The sequence below is a fragment of the Taudactylus pleione genome, unplaced genomic scaffold (genome assembly GCF_031769625.1).
Source record: "Taudactylus pleione unplaced genomic scaffold, aTauple2 ptg000615l, whole genome shotgun sequence".
In the NCBI taxonomy this organism is placed as follows: Eukaryota; Metazoa; Chordata; class Amphibia; order Anura; family Myobatrachidae; genus Taudactylus; species Taudactylus pleione.
The window spans coordinates 3,160,538-3,180,625 of NW_028285017.1; the positions used below are offsets into that span (position 1 = coordinate 3,160,538).

The 20,088-nt window shown below is 45.5% G+C and overlaps 1 protein-coding gene across 2 annotated transcripts in view; it reads left to right on the top strand.

The window, feature by feature from the left end:
* LRIG2 (leucine rich repeats and immunoglobulin like domains 2) overlaps positions 1 to 20,088 on the top strand; it is a 112,487-nt gene that overhangs the window by 27,834 nt on the left and 64,565 nt on the right. For both annotated transcript variants that reach the window (XM_088454428.1, XM_088454429.1), the window contains exons 2-4: positions 6,989 to 7,060; positions 15,964 to 16,038; positions 19,261 to 19,395. In XM_088454428.1, the coding sequence (XP_088310554.1) occupies positions 6,989 to 7,060; positions 15,964 to 16,038; positions 19,261 to 19,395 (282 nt within the window). The remainder of the gene's footprint in view (positions 1 to 6,988; positions 7,061 to 15,963; positions 16,039 to 19,260; positions 19,396 to 20,088) is intronic.

Here is a 20,088-nt window from a genome sequence, read left to right on the forward strand (position 1 = left end):
TCGTGTTGATGCAAATGAATTGGAATTCCCCTCTTAAGAGCGGTATCCAATTAGGCCCGAACATTGTTCGGGCACTTATTGACCCCCGTGATCGGTGAAAAACGGGGATTTTTCTACTATTATCCCAGATTTTCGCCAATGTTTTTTCTCACCCAATCTTATTATTTCGGTCTAAATAATAGGATAGTTCTCCCAAAAACACATAGGTCCGCAAGCTTATCACGGCACCTATGTGTTTTCGCCTTTTTTCAGGTGAAAAAACGGCAGTTATCATGGATTCTTTTTCGGGACACATCAGGTACTGCAAAAAAAAAAAAAACCCAGATAAGTGCCGGCGTCAGGCCGACTTCAGGGCTAATTGGATACCCCCCTAAGGGCCGTATTCAATTAGGTGCGAAAAGTCAGTTTCTGCGGAAAAGTGTCGCGAGTGACATAATTTTGCCTCGCGAAAAGTTTCTTCCGTATTCAATTCCGAAAATTTTCCGCCGGTACGGAAACTCAATGCAATGAAACCTGCGTAAAAGTTTTGCCTATGAATAGGTGTCGAAAAAAAGTGCAGAATTGGGGTTTTGGGGTGCAAAGCAGCGGGAACAAATTCTTATTTTGGGGGCAAAAAAGTCCAAATTTGGGGGACAAACTTAAAAACTAGTGAAATAGACTCCAGCGGGGTCCCCAAGTATGCCCCAGGTCTTTGTAAGTTTGTAGGTTTTTTGCGGCGGGTGTATTTTTACAATTTTTAAAACTTCACTTTAGCATCGTAAAAATATGCTGGCACCCATTTTCAGGTATCCCAAATTTGCTGGGACTACTTATTTTCACCAAAAGAACCCCTTGCTAAATGCTATTCTTCACCACTTATGCAAATATGCTAAATAGCAGCTATTGAGAGCGTTTAAGTACCCCAAATACATTCAGCAGGGCTATTTGGGGGAATCGAGAGTGATTTCCCCAAATCTGACAGTAATTTTCGCATGTTGAGTTTAGCTGGGTCCCGTTTTCGACGATTTGTAATTGAATACGGGGGAAAACGGGCATGCGCGCGATACTTTTTCGCATTGAAAACCAGCAATGTCGGAGAAAAGTCCGGCATGCGAAAAGTATGGGACTTTTCGCTTGGAATTGAATGTGCCCCTAAGTGTGATAACTAGAATTTATTGGTGAGTGGGTTGAATACATTTTCCAAGAGTGTTGGACCACAAGATAGGCACCATGGTACCAATATCTGAAATTGTGCAGGAAACATTGCATTTCTAACACTCCTGTAGAGCCTTTTGTGTGGTAATGTATACATGAGACTGACATGATTTGGCGGAGAACATAAATTAACAATGCTCTCTAGAGTGTGTTGCTGTAGTAGCTTGCAGATTGCCTGTTGGAAGAATGCTGGCAGCAATCCTACGGGTCATCATCCTCTCTCTATGCTCTACCTGCCCTTCTTGAGTCCTTTCATACAATCATTTTGGTTCAGGCTCCACTCCCTATATTGTTACCCACCCCATGTTTTGCTGCACTGGTTTCATGCTAAGTGCTGGATATCATAAGTAATATGTTGAATAATACAAAATTGTCTTTTGTATTGGAATACTCCTCAAAAATAAGATGACAAATTTCCCTTGCAGACAAATTTAGTGTGCCACTTTGATAAAGCACAAGTCTTCTACAAGAAAGTCCACTTACCTTATGCCAACACAGGGTGTTGATGATCACTCATTACCATTAAGTAATGATTTGGATCCTGCCCTTGACACACTGAAGAGTGACATCCACATACCTGGCACACAATTTTAGAGATCTAAAAGCGTAAATGAACCTTATTGTATTAATAAAATGTTCTTGTGCACTGGGTGATCACGTATTTCACACAACAAGTTTATATGTGTGGGTATAAAAATGTTTCATAGTCCCCGCACCAGGTTGGGTATGGGATCACGGCGGTCGGAATGCCGCCGGTCAGAATCCCGACAGTGGCATCCCTGTAGTCATAATCCCGACGCCATCAGGTAAGTTCTCTAACACGAACCCTTACCCCTGTACCACACCCCCCCCCCTCTCCCGGTGTCTGAACCTAACCTCCCCCTTCCCACACCCTAAACCTCCCCCTTGGTGCCTAATCCAACCCTCCTCCTAACCCTTGATACCTTCGGAATCCCAGCATTCAGGATTCTAGAGCCGGGATCCCGATGCTGTCTGGATTCTGGCACCGATACTTAGACCATCGGCATTCTGCACGCCGGGATGCTGACTACTTCCCCAGCACCTGTTTCCTCCCATATTCTCTTTATACTTACCCATCTCTATCTACCCCTACCCAAAACCTGCACTCTTGGCAGTTCTTTATATATGACCACTTCAAAAACACCCCTTACACTCCCCGCAGTGTTTTATATACAACTTAGTACTCGCCTCAGAGAGACTATTTTGCACCAGAAAACAAATAATTTTCTATGTAATTACTAACGAAGTAGATGATTTCAGCAGTATCCAGTGGCAGCACAGACTCTCAGTAGTTACCATTATCATACAGGGAGTGCAGCTCACCAACGTCAATTTTTATCAAACACTAGCAGGAGGAACGGTCTTGTTAAATTGAAGCTCCTGTCAAAAACACCTCAACCGTCATCCCATTTTCAAAGTCAATCAGATCTTCTCTGGCACAAATGCTAGCCGCAATCAAAGGCAACCAGGTTAGTCCATCAATTTATACACTTGATCTTAGCCATGCTAGGATATTGTTTGCTTCATCAATATATGAACCACACAGTTTATATTCACATACATATATTATTATTTTATATATTGTAGGTGTAGTTAAAGAGTGTCTGGATGTTTTAAATGGGAATCGGTGTATGAGGAATTTTAATATTTAATAAGAATACTCAGGAAATCTCTACAGGGAATTGGATGATCTCACTGAGATACATGCTCCCTTTCTGCTTGTGAAATATTTAGCCACTTCATTCACAGTCTGTCAATAGTGAATGATCTAAGGATCAACTTGCTCTTCTTCTAGACAAGTAGTAAGGCTAGTCTTTGTGGCACTTCATTATTACATGGTCATTCTCTGAACCATAAGAACAAACCACATTTTATTTAGCTATGTGTGAACGCAGGGAATTTGCTGAATGTGCCTTACTAGGTGGCGGAGGAGAAAGGAAAACTCTCTGATTAGCAGAGGAGGAGTCATAAATGCTGTTACCATTATTATCTGTTGAACATGACGTAAAATAAATGCGTAGGCAGGAATTGCAGCTAAATAACTTTTGAAATATACCGGGGTCAATTAAATTACACACAAGTCTTCTCGCGGCCCAAGTAAGTGCTGCTTAATGCTGCACTTACGGTACCTCTGCACTCGCAGAATTTTGTATGTAGCACATAGGGCTATGCACAGAAATCCATGAGTCTGGGACGAGATCCTGCCGCAGTACTTGCATTGTGTAGGTTGAATTATGGAGCTATACTATGAGATTGTGATTTTTGTCTAGGCAAATCTGGATTAATGCATTTCTCTTGCATAATATTCTGGGGTCTATTTATCATTTGCCTAATTTACCCCATTAATTAATATCTGTTATCGATTCTGTTTGTAGCATTAATGGATGGATGACTTAACAAGGCAATTTACCATTACAGTCATAGTATTTCTGATAGGAGGCTGTGACTGCAATTTTTGTGCTTCATTTCCGCTTAATTCACTTCTTGCTTACTAAGCTGGGTACACACTGGAGCGATCAAACAGAGTAAAAAATAAATATACAGGTGGCGCTGCTTTATGTGTACGACAAAAAGCATGAAATATAAATGCAATAAAATAAAATACACAACATGTAGTCTCCGTGGAATAATAAAACAACATGAATAATTTGTAAAAGAATATATACACCAAACACCATATGCAAAGGAAAATGTATGAATGATAAAAATCGGTACACAAGGTGGATAAATCAATTAAATAATACAGTGTAACTAATCGCTGTCTAGATCTGTGTACAAGACACAGTTGCCAGTTTGAAGGGTCACATATGATGTATCAATGTAATCAAACAGCTCTCAGAAGTAGGTGACGGTCACTGTGTGAATGCACCCAATGTGTGCCGGCTGAGACAAAAATATTTTAGCAGATTTAAGCCCTATGATATAGCGTGGTGAAGAGAGACTCTGTTTAGTCCTCGTCAGTCTCAACACGGTGCACTGTATAAATAATGAATGTCAATTATGCTCCGTAAGCTCATAATGTAAGTGGTCTAATTTTTGTCAGGATACCAGAGCGATGTGTGAGCAGACTGTGTTGCAGAGCAATAGCCCTCCCGGGCCAATGGTGCAGGCGCCTGTCGTGGGGTTTCTTAAGATGTTAGTAACTCCAAGCATCTGTGCTGAGATATTAATTGCAATAAGTGCCGGTAAGTTGAAGGCTGCTGGTACAGCTTGTGAGCCGGAGCCGACAATTGAAATGGAGAGCAGCCGCTGAAGTGACAGCGGGTAGTAAGGTGTATAACAGGAATCCGTAACTTCAACGCGTTTCTCTGCACGTGTCAGCTTTTTCAAGAAGCTGAGCGATGTCGGGCAGATTTGCAGTTTCAGAACGACAAATAGTCTACGTTACGAGCACTGCAATATTAATAATAATAATCATTTTATTTATATAGCGCTCTTCTCCTAAAGAACTCGAAGTGCTTTACATTTGCCATTAGAGTACAAAATGCAAAATAAGCTTAAACAAGGGACATTAGTGAAATGCTTGGGTGAATAGGTCGGTCTTCAGTCTATTTTTAAAGGATTCTAGAGTGAAGGCCTCTCGAACTGTGCGGGGAAGTGAGTTCCATAAGGTTGGAACCCTAAAACTGAAAGCTCGACCCCCAGACGAATTCCGGGAGATTCTAGGTACTGTTATAGTCCTTCATCAACAGATCGCAGTAATCTAGTGGGACGGCAAGGAATCAGAAGCTGCTTTAGGTACCTTGGGCCATGGTCATGTAGGGCTTTGTAAGTTAGTAAGCCAATCTTGAAAGCAATTCGCCATCTAACAGACAGCCAGTGAAGGGAGCAGAGAGTGGGTGTTATGTGGCTGAAACGGGGCTGGTTGGCTAATAGCCTGGCAGCTGCGTTTTGTACCATCTGCAAGCGGTGCAATTCTTTTGCTGGAAGTCCAAGGTAGAGGGCGTTGCAGTAGTCTAGGCGTGATGATATAAATGTATGTATGACTTTAGGCAGATCTTCTGGGGGAATTAAGTGTTTGATTCTGGCTATGTTCCTCAGATGAAAGAATGAGGATTTGATTGTGGCTGATACCTGATGTTTAAGTGTTAAGTGTCAACACATATTATGTGTTTGTTAGCTGAACGTAGGAGGTAGCACTTTTGGTAATAGCCCTAATACTAAAATGTATTCATGCAGAAATGACTATTTTACTGCATGATTTTAGGTGTCCTAAATAGGCCCCTCAGTTACTCTACACTACAGTATGCACTATGCTTCTTTTTTGTTTAGTTTTTCTGTGTTAATGGAAATATATTCTATAAAAACTGTTTGTGTGGTAGATTCCCCACTCCTGGCTGACTGTTCCAAAAAGGAAACAAATATATATTTTTTAGAATGCACTATGTGGGAGGAATTCTATTGTTTTCTCGTCCCTGGTATCCTGCCTAAAGGGTACAGGCGATATTCAATTTGTGCTGGCAGACGCAAGTTAATGGACATCTATTACTTGTCCACCCAAATGCACCAGGCTTAGACGTGTAAAGCAGCTAAACACATGTAAAGTACTGGACACGCTACGTTTGGATGCACAAAAGTCAGACTTTTCGCATATTTTTGCTCTTCACCTCATTAGGGGTCAAAGCAGAAATAATGGGTGCCCTCTGCTCTCGTTCCCATCAGCACAAACCATTGCATTGCTCCAGTTACTTTAGACAGCGCAAAACAATTTAATCCCCTCTATAAATGAAACCTAGAATCTGGTTGGTTGGTTTCTATGGGCAATATCTACACTTTTCCCATTTAGGAGCTTTAGTAAATCTGTTTTTGGAACTTTGTATTTTAGCTATGGAGATGCCATGGGGGAAATTCAATTAAATGTGATTTTGAATAGCCCTGTCAAACTACAGGATTTCTGCTCGCACCATACTGAGGTGCGACTAGAAATCCGACTTAAGTGCTGGCCGCGATGCTGTTTTCAGGTTTAGCGCGGTGCTAACCGCATTGCGGCTGGCACTTTAGTCAGAGAATGCCTGTTGGCATGACACCCAGCTTAAGACACGGAAACTGGCATGCTCCAACGTAAGTGGTTCTAGTTGGGCTCAACAGTGCGGTCAATTGAATAGTTACCAGAACTCCTTTCCGAGGCTATTCAACATTGCGCTGAATTGAAAATCAGATATTCCTTGTTATGTTATATTCCATAATTCAAAATGTCTAAGCTTTGCTTATTTTTACTTTTGTGTTGGGTGAGATCCCCGGAAATTTAAGTTTTTTTCATTATTATTTTTTTTAATATAATTATAACTACTTTTGAGTAAGGCTTACTACCATTGAAGGAGGATGCCCTCCCCTTCCTCAAAATTACATTATTATTATTATTATTATTATTATTATTATTATTAATTTTAATCGATTTTACCTAATAGACTGAGCTAATTCTGAGTGTCCGATAACCCTACATACAACCCTACTGTGCAGTATAGGCTTCAGCTATCTAACATGCATGTACTAATGGTTGTAAACAGGGCTCTCTTTTTTTTGTTGTTATGGGTCACAAAACAAACAACTAATCTGGAAATGATACTTTCTGCATTGTGTTTGTGTTGTGTACACTACCAGCTATATGATTACAACTGCAAAGCATACGCCCTCTGGAATACAGTTGTAAGTGGTCTTCTGGCAGATTGCATGTAATAGGACAACTAATAGTGAAATTCTGTAGCCTGTATTCTAAGTGGTGGGCGGTTCTGCGGCATAAGTAACTTAAACTTTCTCTCCATTTTACCTTTAGGGAAGTTAGCCACAATTGGTTGACTGTTTCAAACAGCAGTTTGGTGCCAGAATTGTATTCTCTGCAAGAAGTGTAAGTTCTAAACATTTTTTTATATTTCCAGACAGACCTGTGTAATTGAAGTGGGTGAGGGAAATGTGTTTGTAGAAGTAATTTCATATCTGAAATCTAATAACCATTACTAAAGTGTTTTTTTTCAACAATTTTCTTACTCTAAAGGCACACATCCCCTAGACGATTAAATTGAGCAATTCAATCATTCATAAATCGCTTGCAAATCGTTAAGAAAAATGTCTAAAACGGGCAGTGATGCGCGCTCCCGCTGCTCATTTAGACATCTATTTTCGGGCAAACATGCTGGACAACCTTGCGATAGGTTCAGCATGTTAGGAGATGATTGATGTGCCTACACTGAACGACTGCTCGTTCAGTGAAGGCACATCACAGACTGACAAACGACTGCACAATTACAATGTTGTCATCATGCAGTCGTTTTGATGTCTTTTAGTGGATGTGTGCCTTAAGATGATCAGATGTACCTAAATTACATGTACAGGTGCTAATTGGGCTAATAACACTGATGGGTCATCACAACATTTTGTGTGCATACACACCTGTTTGCTTTTTTTCTGTGGCTGGGGAGAGTGGGGGAGCATACATACAGTATATAATGACAGTTCCTGCAATATTTGTGAGCTTAGTGTACACATGGGAAAAACTGTCTAGTATATGTTGAAAATATCCACATTGTGCAGAGCTTTGCACTACCGCATACTGTAAAAGTTTGCTAACTTTCCTTGGAACAACTGCTGCATTCAGAAGGATGTGCTAGTATCAAATATTATCCATATGCAGTAAACCATATGTAGAGAGAAATTAAAATTTTAATGACTATGGCAAACTTACAGGATGAATTGTATATGATTGTCTACTGTTTAATAAAACTTTATATACATGCAAGTTTAATTAAGCCGTAGTAGTTATTTAAAGGATGTTTTAAGTCATTGACCCGGTGTGGGTCAGGGTGGAGATACAGCAGCCATTTAGATCAATGTGTAGGAACTTTGATAATTAGGTACTAGAATATACTCAGATCCAAACAGCTGCAGGTGACTTGTTCACTTTGCCAAAATCTATATGGCCTAATAAATTGTACCTTTCTCATCAGTTATATGAGGATTTCCAATACAATACTGTATAAATATAATTTCTACTTCAGGGTCCATAGGGTATCCACAGGATACCTTGGGGTATAGGTGTGACGTCAGTCGCAGGGCACCAAAGAGTTAAGCTTTCAGCCTCCCAGGATGCACTAGGTCCCCCTCCTATACCCCGCCCCCAGGCCAAGGCACCTCAGTTTAGTTTGGTGCCCGGCCGGAGTCGGGTGCACCTGTTGGAGTGGGGGCTAGAAGAGCCCCTGAAGCTTATTCTTCATGCAGCTGTGGCTGCACAACTGGATGAACAGCATGGACAGTCAGTCCTGACGTCCATGCTGTCTTCCCTACACCCCGCCGGTACCAGAACGCCGGTACTGATCCGGGGATGCTGGTGGGCGTCTGGGGTCACAGCTAGCGGTGACCCCAGATGCTCCGGACCATGGCCGGATTCAAGGGGGACAGAGGTAAGCAGCGGGGTCCCGCGGTGGGTCCCCGCTGATCACATGGTCCTAAGTCCCCAGGCAGGGGGCTCCCTGGGGACTGGCTGCAGCGTGGAGCCAGGCGACCAACCTGCGCTTCCACTACCCCCTGGGACAGCGGACCGCAGCAGAGCGGTAGCGCTGCGGCGTCCCAGGGGTTAAATGCATGCCAGGGGAGCGCGCCTTCCCTGTCTCACAGCCGGCGCCTCCCCCGCTGCACACAGCCCTCTCTGCACTGTGCTGACTGGTCCTGTGTCAGCGCTCCTCCCCCAGGCCAGCTTCTCTCTGCTCCTCGGCGGCCATTTTCTCTGCAACGCATGGTGAACGCTGCTGGAAGTCTGGAAGGAAGCATCGTGGTCTGGGTCCCCCCGCATACCTCTCCTCCGCTGTGGCTCAGGTCTGTGTATGCAGCGCTGTGTCCTACCAGGCCCTGTGTCTGTGTAGTTGAGTGATCAGCGCTGTTAGTGCAGGAATTGTTATTTCTCTGCATTGTATGTGACTGTGCTAGCGCTGCCTGTAACTATTCTTCACTAAACTGTCAGCTTTATTACTGTCCCTGTTCTTTCTGCTAAAGCCCTTGCGGTGCGGTGCTGCAGGGTGGTCTCTCGCCTATTTAATACTTAATTGGTGAGAGAGGTCACATACGTGGTGCCATCATGTCTGAAAGTGATTTTCCCCTCCGGCTACAGTGTACCACGTGCAAAGTACCGTTAGCGGAGGGGGAGGGTAGCGCGGAGGGCCTTTGCCGGCAGTGTTGTCCATGGCGCGGCCTATTACGGTTACAGCACCGGTACAGGAGCCGCCCTGGGCTTGTTTCGCTCAGGCGTTAACAGCTTTAGTGGGCCAGTTAGCTCCGCAGCCCGCGTTTACTCCGATGGGTTTGTCCCAGCAGTCTGTGGTGTCGTCACCCATGCAGGGGTTCCCACGACAATTGGTGGTACCCCACAGTCTCCCTATTTCCCCGCTCCCGGGTTCTCAGGAGCCAGCGTGGGTTAACTCCCTGACGAGTTCTTTACAGCACTTGTCGGATGTATTGCAAGGGGAGTCTGTGATGCGGCCTCATAAAAGGCCGGTGGCGTCTCTGTCCGCTCCTTATGAGGATGACGAAGGGACGTCTGATGATGGGGAGATTCTGGATCCTTACGATCAGGAACCTTTCCATACTAAGGACGCTGATGCTAAGTCCAAAGTATATATTCCTGGACTTATTCGGGCGGTCCGCACAGCCTTGGTGATTGAGGACGAAGTTCCCCCAGCGGCTAAATCTAAGTATGCCTTTTTCAAAGATGTGAAGGGCGATGCCACAGTCTTTCCTCTTTCGGGTCAGTTGGTGGACCATTTAGAGGAGGCATGGAAACAACCTGGCAAAAGATACCAGCCGCAGAGACGCCTGGCGGTGGCTTATCCGTTCGCGGATAATTATTTTGCTAAGTGTGAATCCCCTCCACAGGTGGATTCTCACGTGACCCGTCTTGTCCGTAGTGCCACATTGCCGATGCCATCCATGTCCTCCCTTAAGGATGCTACGGACCGCAAGGTAGAAATCTGCCTGAAGTCCGCTTATTCCCTTGCAGGGGGGGCAGCACGGCCGGCTATGGCCATTTGCTGGGTTGCCAGAGCGATGGAGCGCTGGGCGGATTCATTAGAGGCTTCTTTTGAATCCGACTGTCCGGCCGAACAAGCGGAGTTGATTGGCAATCTCCGTGATTCGGCCACCTACATCAACGAGGCGGCTCTAGACATTAGTACTCTGGTGTCTAGAATTTCTTCAGCAGCGGTAGCTGCTCGTCGCACCTTGTGGCTGCGATCCTGGAAGGCGGACGCAGATCCAAGAAAGGTCTGGAAGCGTTGCCGTTTACCGGAGAAGTTCTCTTCGGTCCGGATCTGGATAAGATTGTGGCCACGCTGGCGGCAGCCAAATCTGCTTGTCTCCCGTCGGCCGCTGCTCCTTCTGGTTCTGGACCATCGTCCTTTCGGTCATCTAGGGCCCAGGGCAGGCCCAAACCACAGTCGTTTCCTCGACAGGCTGGCCCTAAGAAATCGGGCAAGCCCCGGAAACAGGCATGGAGTACCAGACGTCCGGCCCCCAAGCCAGATGACAAGCCTGCGGCCTGACGGTCCGGGTCTCCCCTTGGGGGATCCCAGGGTGGGAGGCCGCCTGCTGCAGTTCTCCCGGTGTTGGTCGTTCACTACGACAGACACTTGGGTTCTGGAGGTGGTCTCTCACGGGTACGCCCTCTCCTTCCGGCACAGACCCCCGGCTCGATTCTTCACCACGGGTCTACCATCAGACCGGAACAAGGCTACGGAGCTGCGGAAGGTATTGCACACTATGCTCCAGGCTGGAGTTATAGTGCCTGTTCCATTCTCCCAGAGGGGCCAGGGTTTCTATTCAAATCTATTTTTGGTACAGAAACCCAATGGGTCATATCGTCCGATTCTCAACCTCAAAGCACTCAACAAGTCTTTGCGGGTCCCGAAGTTTCGGATGGAGACCCTACGGTCCATCATTCTGGCGCTGGAACCTGGGGACTACATGGTGTCATTGGACATACAGGACGCTATGGCGGTCATGGCGGCTTCTCTGCGGCTGCAAGGAGTCCGCATGTTGCCGTACTTGGACGACCTGTTATTGGTGGCACGATCTCCAGAGCTCCTGTTACACCACTTGGACCTGACCATTGCACTGCTGCAACGGCACGGCTGGCTAATTAACTGGCAGAAGTCCACTCTAATCCCGTCTCGGAGGATTCTGCATCTTGGAGCCTTATTGGACTCGGGACAGCAAAGGATCTTCGTGACGGAGGACAAGATCTCTGCTTTACAGTCAAGGGTGCGCAGTTGTCTGCACAGCCGCCGGGTGTCCTTACACTCGGCGATGAGGTTACTGGGCTCCATGGTGTCGGTGTTCGACATGGTGGAATACGCCCAGTTTCACTCTAGACCTCTGCAGCACCTGATCCTGTCCAAGTGGAACGGGCTGCCTCAGTCTCTGAAGTTCCAGACGATTGTGCTCACCCCGGAGGTTCGCCTGTCCCTTGCGTGGTGGTTAAAGATGACCCACCTCAACAAGGGACGTCCGTTCTGGGTTCCAAATTGGGTCCTGTTGACAACGGACGCCAGTCTTCGGGGCTGGGGAGCAGTTTCGGGTCCACACTTGTTCCAGGGCAGGTGGACACCGACAGAAGCGGAGCTTCCAATAAATATCTTGGAACTCCGTGCGGTCTTCAATGCTCTCCTGCAGGCACAGCGGTTTCTCCAGGGTCACCCGGTGCAGGTCCAGTCGGACAATGCTACCACCGTGGCCTACATAAACAGGCAAGGAGGAACTCGCAGTCGGGCGGCTCTCGTAGAGGTCTCTCGGATCCTTGTTTGGGCGGAGCGCAATCTTCCGGCCATATCAGCGGTCTTCATCCCGGGAGTGCTAAATTGGGAGGCGGACTTTCTAAGTCGCCAGGACGTTCATCCAGGGGAATGGTCCCTGCACCCGGACGTTTTTCAACTACTGGTGGACAGGTGGGGTCTTCCAGAAATCGACCTCATGGCGTCCCGGCACAACAACAAGTTGCCGGTGTACGGGTCTCGCACAAGAGACGAAGGGGCGTCTCTGGTGGATGCTCTGTCCGTCCGGTGGACGTTCAGGTTCGCATACCTGTTCCCTCCGGTCTCCCTTCTTCCACGGGTAATCCGGAAATTCAAACAGGAAGGAGGGACGCTCCTGTTGATAGCTCCCGCGTGGCCCAGACGGCACTGGTTCTCAGACCTTCAGGGTCTGTCCGTGGACAGTCCTCTGCGGTTGCCGCTACGACCGGACCTTCTGTCTCAGGGTCCTTGTCTTCACCCGGACCTGACTCGGCTGTCTTTGGCGGCGTGGCTGTTGAGACGGCCATGCTGAGGTCCTGGGGGTTTGCCAGCTCTATGCTGTGTACCATGTTACGAGCTCGGAAACCGTCTTCCGCGAGGATATACCATCGCGTGTGGCATACGTTCTTCCAGTGGTGTCGACCGAGAGGTTATGCACCGCGGGAGTTTCGTCTGTCTCGGATTCTCGCCTTCCTGCAAGCGGGACTAGATCATGGGCTTCGCCTTGCTTCTTTGAAGGTACAGGTTTCGGCCCTATCTGTCTGGTTTCACCGTAGGATTGCTACAATCCCGGATGTGCGCACCTTTATGCAAGGTGTTCTCCGTATTCAGCCGCCCTTTGTTCCACCTGTGGCGCCTTGGGATTTGGCTGTGGTCCTGAGGACTCTCCAAGGACCGCCGTTTGAACCACTGGGCTCAGTGGATATTAAATGGCTAACAGCTAAGACTGTTTTCCTTCTGGCCGTTGCTTCAGCCAGACGTGTTTCTGAGTTAGGGGCTCTTTCTTGTAGACCCCCTTTCTTGGTTTTTTTCATGGGAACAGGGCAGTGCTCCGCACTCGGCCCGAGTTTCTCCCCAAAGTTGTTTCCCAGTTTCAGGTTAACGAGGAAATAGTTGTTCCGGCCTTTAACTCACCGGGTCTTTCCGTGGGTGAGGCCTCTTTGGATGTTGTGCGGGCCTTAAGGACTTATGTGGACCGCACTTCTTTGTTTAGGAAGTCGGACGCTTTGTTGTCCTCTATGGCTTCTGTAAAAAGGGTTGGCCTGCTTCAAAGCAAACTTTGGCAGCCTGGATCCGTATGGCTATTTCTGAAGCTTATCTTCATGAAGGCCTACCGGTCCCTCCTTCTCTGAAGGCTCATTCCACTAGGTCTGTGGGTCCTTCGTGGGCAGCTTGACGTGGTGCCTCGGCAGTTCAGATCTGCAAGGCTGCTACGTGGTCTTCTGTCCATACCTTCGTGAGGTATTACAGGTTTGACACCTTCGCCTCTCAGGATGCTTCCTTCGGGCGGCGGATTCTCCTTTCTGCACAGGAGCGTCCCCACCCTTAAAGGATACTGCTTTGGGACATCCCCAAGGTATCCTGTGGATACCCTATGGACCCTGAAGTAGAAAATATGAGATATGGTAAGAACTTACCCTTGTTATCTCTATTTCTACGAAGTCCATAGGGTTCCACAGGACTCCCGCCCTGTCGCACCTGTGCTGCAGATGGGCTTTGCTCTGGTCACCGGTTTTCCGTCTCCCTCTGGTGAGAATGTGATTCTTGTATGTGTCCAGATCTTTGTTCTCTCTCTTCCTTCTCCTCCTCCGGCCTATGGCTTGGTAACTAACTGAGGTGCCTTGGCCTGGGGGCGGGGTATAGGAGGGGGACCTAGTGCATCCTGGGAGGCTGAAAGCTTAACTCTTTGGTGCCCTGCGACTGACGTCACACCTATACCCCAAGGTATCCTGTGGAACCCTATGGACTTCGTAGAAATAGAGATAACAAGGGTAAGTTCTTACCATATCTCATATTTTCAGGGGGTTGGTGCACACTTTCTAATTTCCAAATACAGGTTGAGTCTCCCATATCCAAAATGCTTGGGACCAGGGGTATTTTGGATTTTGGAATATTCCGTATTTTGGAATATTTGCATACCATAATGAGATCTTGGGAATGGGACCCAAATCTAAACACACAATGCATTTGTTTTATATACACCTTATACACACAGCCTGCAGGTAATTTTATACATTATTTTATAATAATTTTGTGCCTTAACCAAACTTTGTGTACACTGAACCAACAAAAAGCAAAAGTGTCATCATCTCAGTCATGCTAAAACAAATTCTGTATTTTGGAATATTCCGTATTTCTGAATATTTGGAAATGGGACTGAAAGTTCAATACACGTTGTGAGATGCAGGTGCACATTTTAATCATTAAGACCTTATTTAACAAGATTAAAACAAATATCTGTTTAACTCTGCAATTTTATACATTTGATACTGTAACCTCTAAAATAAGCATGGTGCACATTAAACTGCAGATCCCATCTACCATGGCAATGGCACTTCCTTCAGATGGTTACCTACACTAACAATTTATAATATTATAACGTGTGGCTTTCCCCCTTTCATACCTCCTAAACCAGAATAACATTGGTAGGAACTAGACTCTATGCTGCTCTGATTAAAAGCAGCTATGGTTAGACGGGTTGGCTGCCCTGCCAAAAAACAGTTGCACTCTTCTAAATACAGATTGCTTGGCCTGCACACTGTAATTTCCTAATACGTTCAAAGGTGTTCTACTGTTGTGGCTGAAGGTGCAACTTTGTGTCTTTAAGAATAATAAAGTGTACTATACTGAAATAATTTGTTTCAGAATGATAGACAATTTTTCATCATGGTATTAAAGAAAGCAAATATAATCTTACCTGTATGTATGACCAGGACTCGCAACCACCACTAGAGAGCGTGGAGACTGAGGGCCCGGCTTCCACTTCCTGTAAATCCGGCAGCATGCATAGAGAACCATTGCGTACCTAGAAACACAACGGTATGTGATGAGTTAGACATGTGCCATGAAACAGATCACACAACTACAAATAAAGCCCAGCCTGCCAAAAAGTAACCTGGTGACAATATGTGCACTAAACTACAACAGTTAAAAATCACTGCTGTAACAGTTGAAGGCACAGGACTGCATAAATGTTGTAGTGTGCTTCATCTAAGAGTTTTGACTCCATGTATGTGAGTTATACCTCTCACTCTGCATCTGTGCATTCCTCTTGGTCTGTTCGGCACTCCTGTAATCTGCAACATTCTCATTTTTGTTCAATTCCTACTCTTCCTATGTTCTTTATAGTTCTCCTTTTCCAATTTATTTTGTGTAAGTCATAGCTACTATATTTCTGAAGATCAGCTCCTTCTATAGTTCTAATCCACCTGTGATCTTCTTACTGTTGTAGTTCATAGTTTGTGTACATATAGTCATTTGGTTACTTATTGGTATGCTGGGATTTATATGTAGTGCTGTGATCTGTTTCCCACCACAGCAATTCTCTAACTCATCACACGCCTCTGTGTTTCTAAGGATCCAGGTTGGTCTCTATGCACTCTACTGGTTTGTCAATGGCAGCCAGGTAGTGGAGACAATGTCGTGTCCCGTATTCAGTCTCTGCTCTTGCGTTTTGGTTGGGTGTCTTTGTTATAAGGCAGGTAATATGACATTTAATTTGTTCTACAAGCATATGATATATTTTTAATCATTCCGAAAAGGTAAATTCAGTGTAATACACTTGATTATTCTTGAATACCCAGAGTGGCGCTTCTTCTTTCATGTTTATGGTACAAATTCTCAGCAGGGCACATTTTCACCAAAGAAGTGTACATGGCAGTTGTGCGTATATGTGTTTATGTATGTATAAAGATATATGTATATATTTTTCACTCACTATATTTACTGCATTGATGATTTTTTGTTCTCCTTTCAGGAAAATGAATTATAATGAGTTAACTGCAATCCCTCACCTTGGAGAACCAACATCTAACATCACCCTTCTATCACTGTAAGTGCAATCACATATGCTTTATATGTGTAGGGATGCCATTCCATCCTCTCTAGATACTATAGCTTTCCCCAGTTTGGGAACTTCTATTGTGTATAGATGTAATATACATGATTTTAATGTGCCTTGTTTAACCACATCAGGCCCACCTTTAGCATTTTCGACATCGGCTTGGTTAACATATAAACAGGTGGTAATAGCAGCCGTGCTCTTTTAATGATTCTGACCTGTAATATGGCAGCAATAATGCTCAATAAAATGGCAATTTGAGTATAATGATCTACAAGTACACTGAAGTGCCAAAAGTCATGGGATAGATGCCTAGTATTGTGTAGGACCCCCTCTAGCCCAGCGAAGTGCAGCAATTCAGCTTGGCATTGATTCCAAAAGTGGACAGAAGACCTCCTGGAGAGATGTTGACCCATGCTGTCTGGATAGCTTCCCACAGCTCCCTGGTATTTGTAGGTGCAGGATCTTGGATGTCAGTGGACCTCTCCACCATGACCCACAAATGCTCGATTAGATTCATACCTGGTGAACGTGGTGGCAACACCGTTCGTCGAAACTCTCCAGAATGCCTCTCGAACCAATTCTGGACAACCTGCATTATTCTGCTAAAATATTCCATCGTTGTGGGGGTACATGAAGTCCATGAAGGACTGCAAATGCTCATCAAGCCATGCAACATAGTGGTTACTGGTCAATGACATGTTCATGCGGACCAGGGGCTCCAACTATTGCTACATGAACACACCCCACTCCATTATGGAACCACCACCAGCCTGCACAGTGCCTTGTTGACAACTGGGGTCCATGGCCTTATGGGATTTGCGCCACAGCCTAACCCTACCATCAACCTGAAACAACTGAAACTGTTACTGATCAGACCACACCACATGTTGCCAGTCCTCCAGGGTCCAATTAGCGATGTCACGAGCCCAGGTGAGGCGCAGTGTCCTTTGTTGTTGTGTTAACTAGGGCACTATGGTGCGTTTGCTGCTCCCATATCCCATGGAAGCTAAAGAACACTGCACTGACCTGTTGAATATGTGTCTGGTACCGCCTGCATTGAATGTGGATGTGATTTGAGTCAGTGTTTATCAAGGCCAGACGCTGCTCGTCACGATCATTAAGCACCCATGGTCAGCCACTGCACTGTCCATGGTGGGTGGTGGTAATGCCTTCCATGAGGTATCCCCGGTACACACATGACACCGTAGATCAAGGAAGGTTATATGTCCGCACAACTTTAGAAATGGAATATCCCATCCGTTGGGCACCCACTATCATGCCCCGTTCGTACTCCGATAATTCACTTGTCATGAGCAGCCTAGCCAGTGTTCAAAGTGACTGACGAGATATCAGATTACAACTGATGCAGGTCTGAGAATTTCCAAGACATCACAGTATGGTGACGCCATCTACCATTACCTTTACATTCTGCAATCCCATGACTTTTGGCAATTCAGTGGTAGTATTGCCAGTTCTGTCCAATATTAATAGCTTCCGTATTTGTTCTGCTGCTACCTCTGTTACCTTAATGCTACTTTTGCCTTTAAGTAGTATTTATTATTAATGATTTCAGTGTTTCAATGGTGGCATAAAGTTCCCATACACCGTTTCACCAGAAACCGCTGGTCAGAAATGGCGATAAGCCATCGATGATCGCTGATCCGTCTGGGAATCTGAAATTCTTCATATTAAAAATCCCTGATTTGCTAAATACGATATATATTTTGATCATCAAATCAGTGAATTCCAACATGTTGAATTTCACCGATGCCTCGACTCTGGAGATCGGGGAGTTGACCTAATGCATCACAGATATATAGAGGCCTTTACAGGTGGTAATCGCCAGTGGCCAGTTAGAGTATGATGACACTTACTATTCAAAATGATGTGTGCTTATGCTTGCCCCCTCTCTTACTTTTAAACAAAAAATATTTTCCGGCAGCAGGAACTAACATGTAAATATTTTATCTGCTATTCTACCAAAAGGTTCTGTTGGTTACAAAATCCCCCCCACAATTTTTTACTAAGAACAAATTAAAACAATAATAATAGTTTTCTGATTAATGGGCACATCAACAAAATATAATATTGACTTGGCTGTGAATATAGCCTAATGAATACATGCTTGTTTTGGGACAGTGTACAGATAATAGTGTACGATTTTGTAGGGCAGGGTGCTGATCACAGAGGAGGGCACACTTCCTCTGAAAAAGGGATTTGGCCTTGTGGGGAGGGGGTGTGACCTTGTGGTACGTCCCTCTTTCCACCACTCTAGGGATGTTCCCAGCACTCCCAGACTTTTCCCGGGAGCCCAGACTGCGGGCTCTCCACCATGTCCTGGAAGGCAACCATGCAGTGGGCCAGGTGTGGGAAGGGATGCTGCTCCCTGTCCGGGGGCTCCGTTCCTCCTCTCTTTGGAAAAAGAGCAGTAAGCTGCAGCTTCCCAGCCCACCTGCCTGTCTCTAAAATCGGCATATGTTCAGTATCCAGGCAGATCGGATTCCGGCGGTCAGAATGCAGGTGCCGGGTTCCCGACACCTATCAGAATCCTGGCACCTGCATCCCAACTGCTGGAATACCGAAGGTAAGTAGCAGGTTTAGGGCGTTAGGGATTAGGCACTAGGGTTAGGGTTAGGCACTAGGGAGGGAGGTTAAGGTCAGGCATCAGGTAGGAAAAGGGAAAGGGTTAGGATACCGACCGACAGGTGTCCGTGTCCTAACCCTGTAAGGATGCCGTTGTCGAGATTTTGAACGCTGGGAACATGTACCCATCCCCTAAAATCAGACAACTGCATTCAATCCAATTGCAGACAGTGGGGAGCGCGATAACACGGCGGCCAGAACTAGAGGGAGCAGCTTCCCTAGGAGATGGGACGCTATGGCCACACTGATGTCAGTGGGCGCATTTTTTAAATTTTAAAGTCAGGCAGGGAGCAGCGCCTTGCTGAAACAGCCTAGAGGGAGCGCTAGATAAATCCAAGAAATACTTTTGGAGCACCTTTACATTAAGAGTAAAATGTCTTTTACAGTGAAGATTTCTCTAAGCAGTTTCTAGAAAACTAAATAAACCACTTGCAAGAGCATGCCCTGTCATTTCATAGCAGGTTAGTTAAATATTAGCTTTTTGTAAGGTCATGCAGCAATGCAGTTTTATTTCATTGACTTTTATTGCATTGTGGATTGTTTTATAGTGTGTTTTTATTTTTGCAGAGTACATAATAAAATTTCTGAGTTGAATGGAGAGCTGCTTCAGCAGTATCTTTCGCTGGAATCGTTGGACCTGAGCTCCAATCTTCTCACAGAATTAAAAAGCTCTTCCTTCCCACGAATTCCTTTGAAGTACTTGTGAGTGATGCATTAGTTTGTTTGAAAGATTTTAGGGCACAAAATATTCACTTTGCTGTAAAATTCAATGTGGTGTGGGCATAGCTTGGCTGAAATTATGTAGTCTGGTTGCAATATGCAGAAAACAATATTATTAGATTGGCATGCATATAATCATATAGAACAACATCCTAGTATCGGGATAAGCAAGATACAGCGCCTACTGTATTAATAGTACTGTGATTGTTTTGATCCTGCAGAAAACCTCTTTGGGTGTGTTTCAGTTCTGTGCGATGGACGTCATGTGCGTTCTAGAACAGCTTATCGCACTCACCAACATTTCTTATTTTGCCTCGATGCCCATAGAGGTGCACAGGACAATTGGCGATTTTGGGACACCATGATATATGACCATGCGCACATCGTGACCCAACATTGAGCAGAATCGAGGGGCCCCCTTAGTAGTTCTGTGACTACGTTCATAGTTTTGTTTTTTTGTATTTTAAAAGCCTTTAAGACAAAAATGACAATAGTATTTCTACTTCAGGGTCCATAGGGGGTCCACAGGGTTGACCTTGGGGTATAGCTGGATCTGGATCCATGGGCACCACGCAGTTAAAGCTTTGCTGCTCCCAGGATGCACTTGGGTCCGTCCTCCTCTATACCCCGCCCCGGCCACAGGCACCTCAGTTTTATTATTCTTTATTTTTTAAA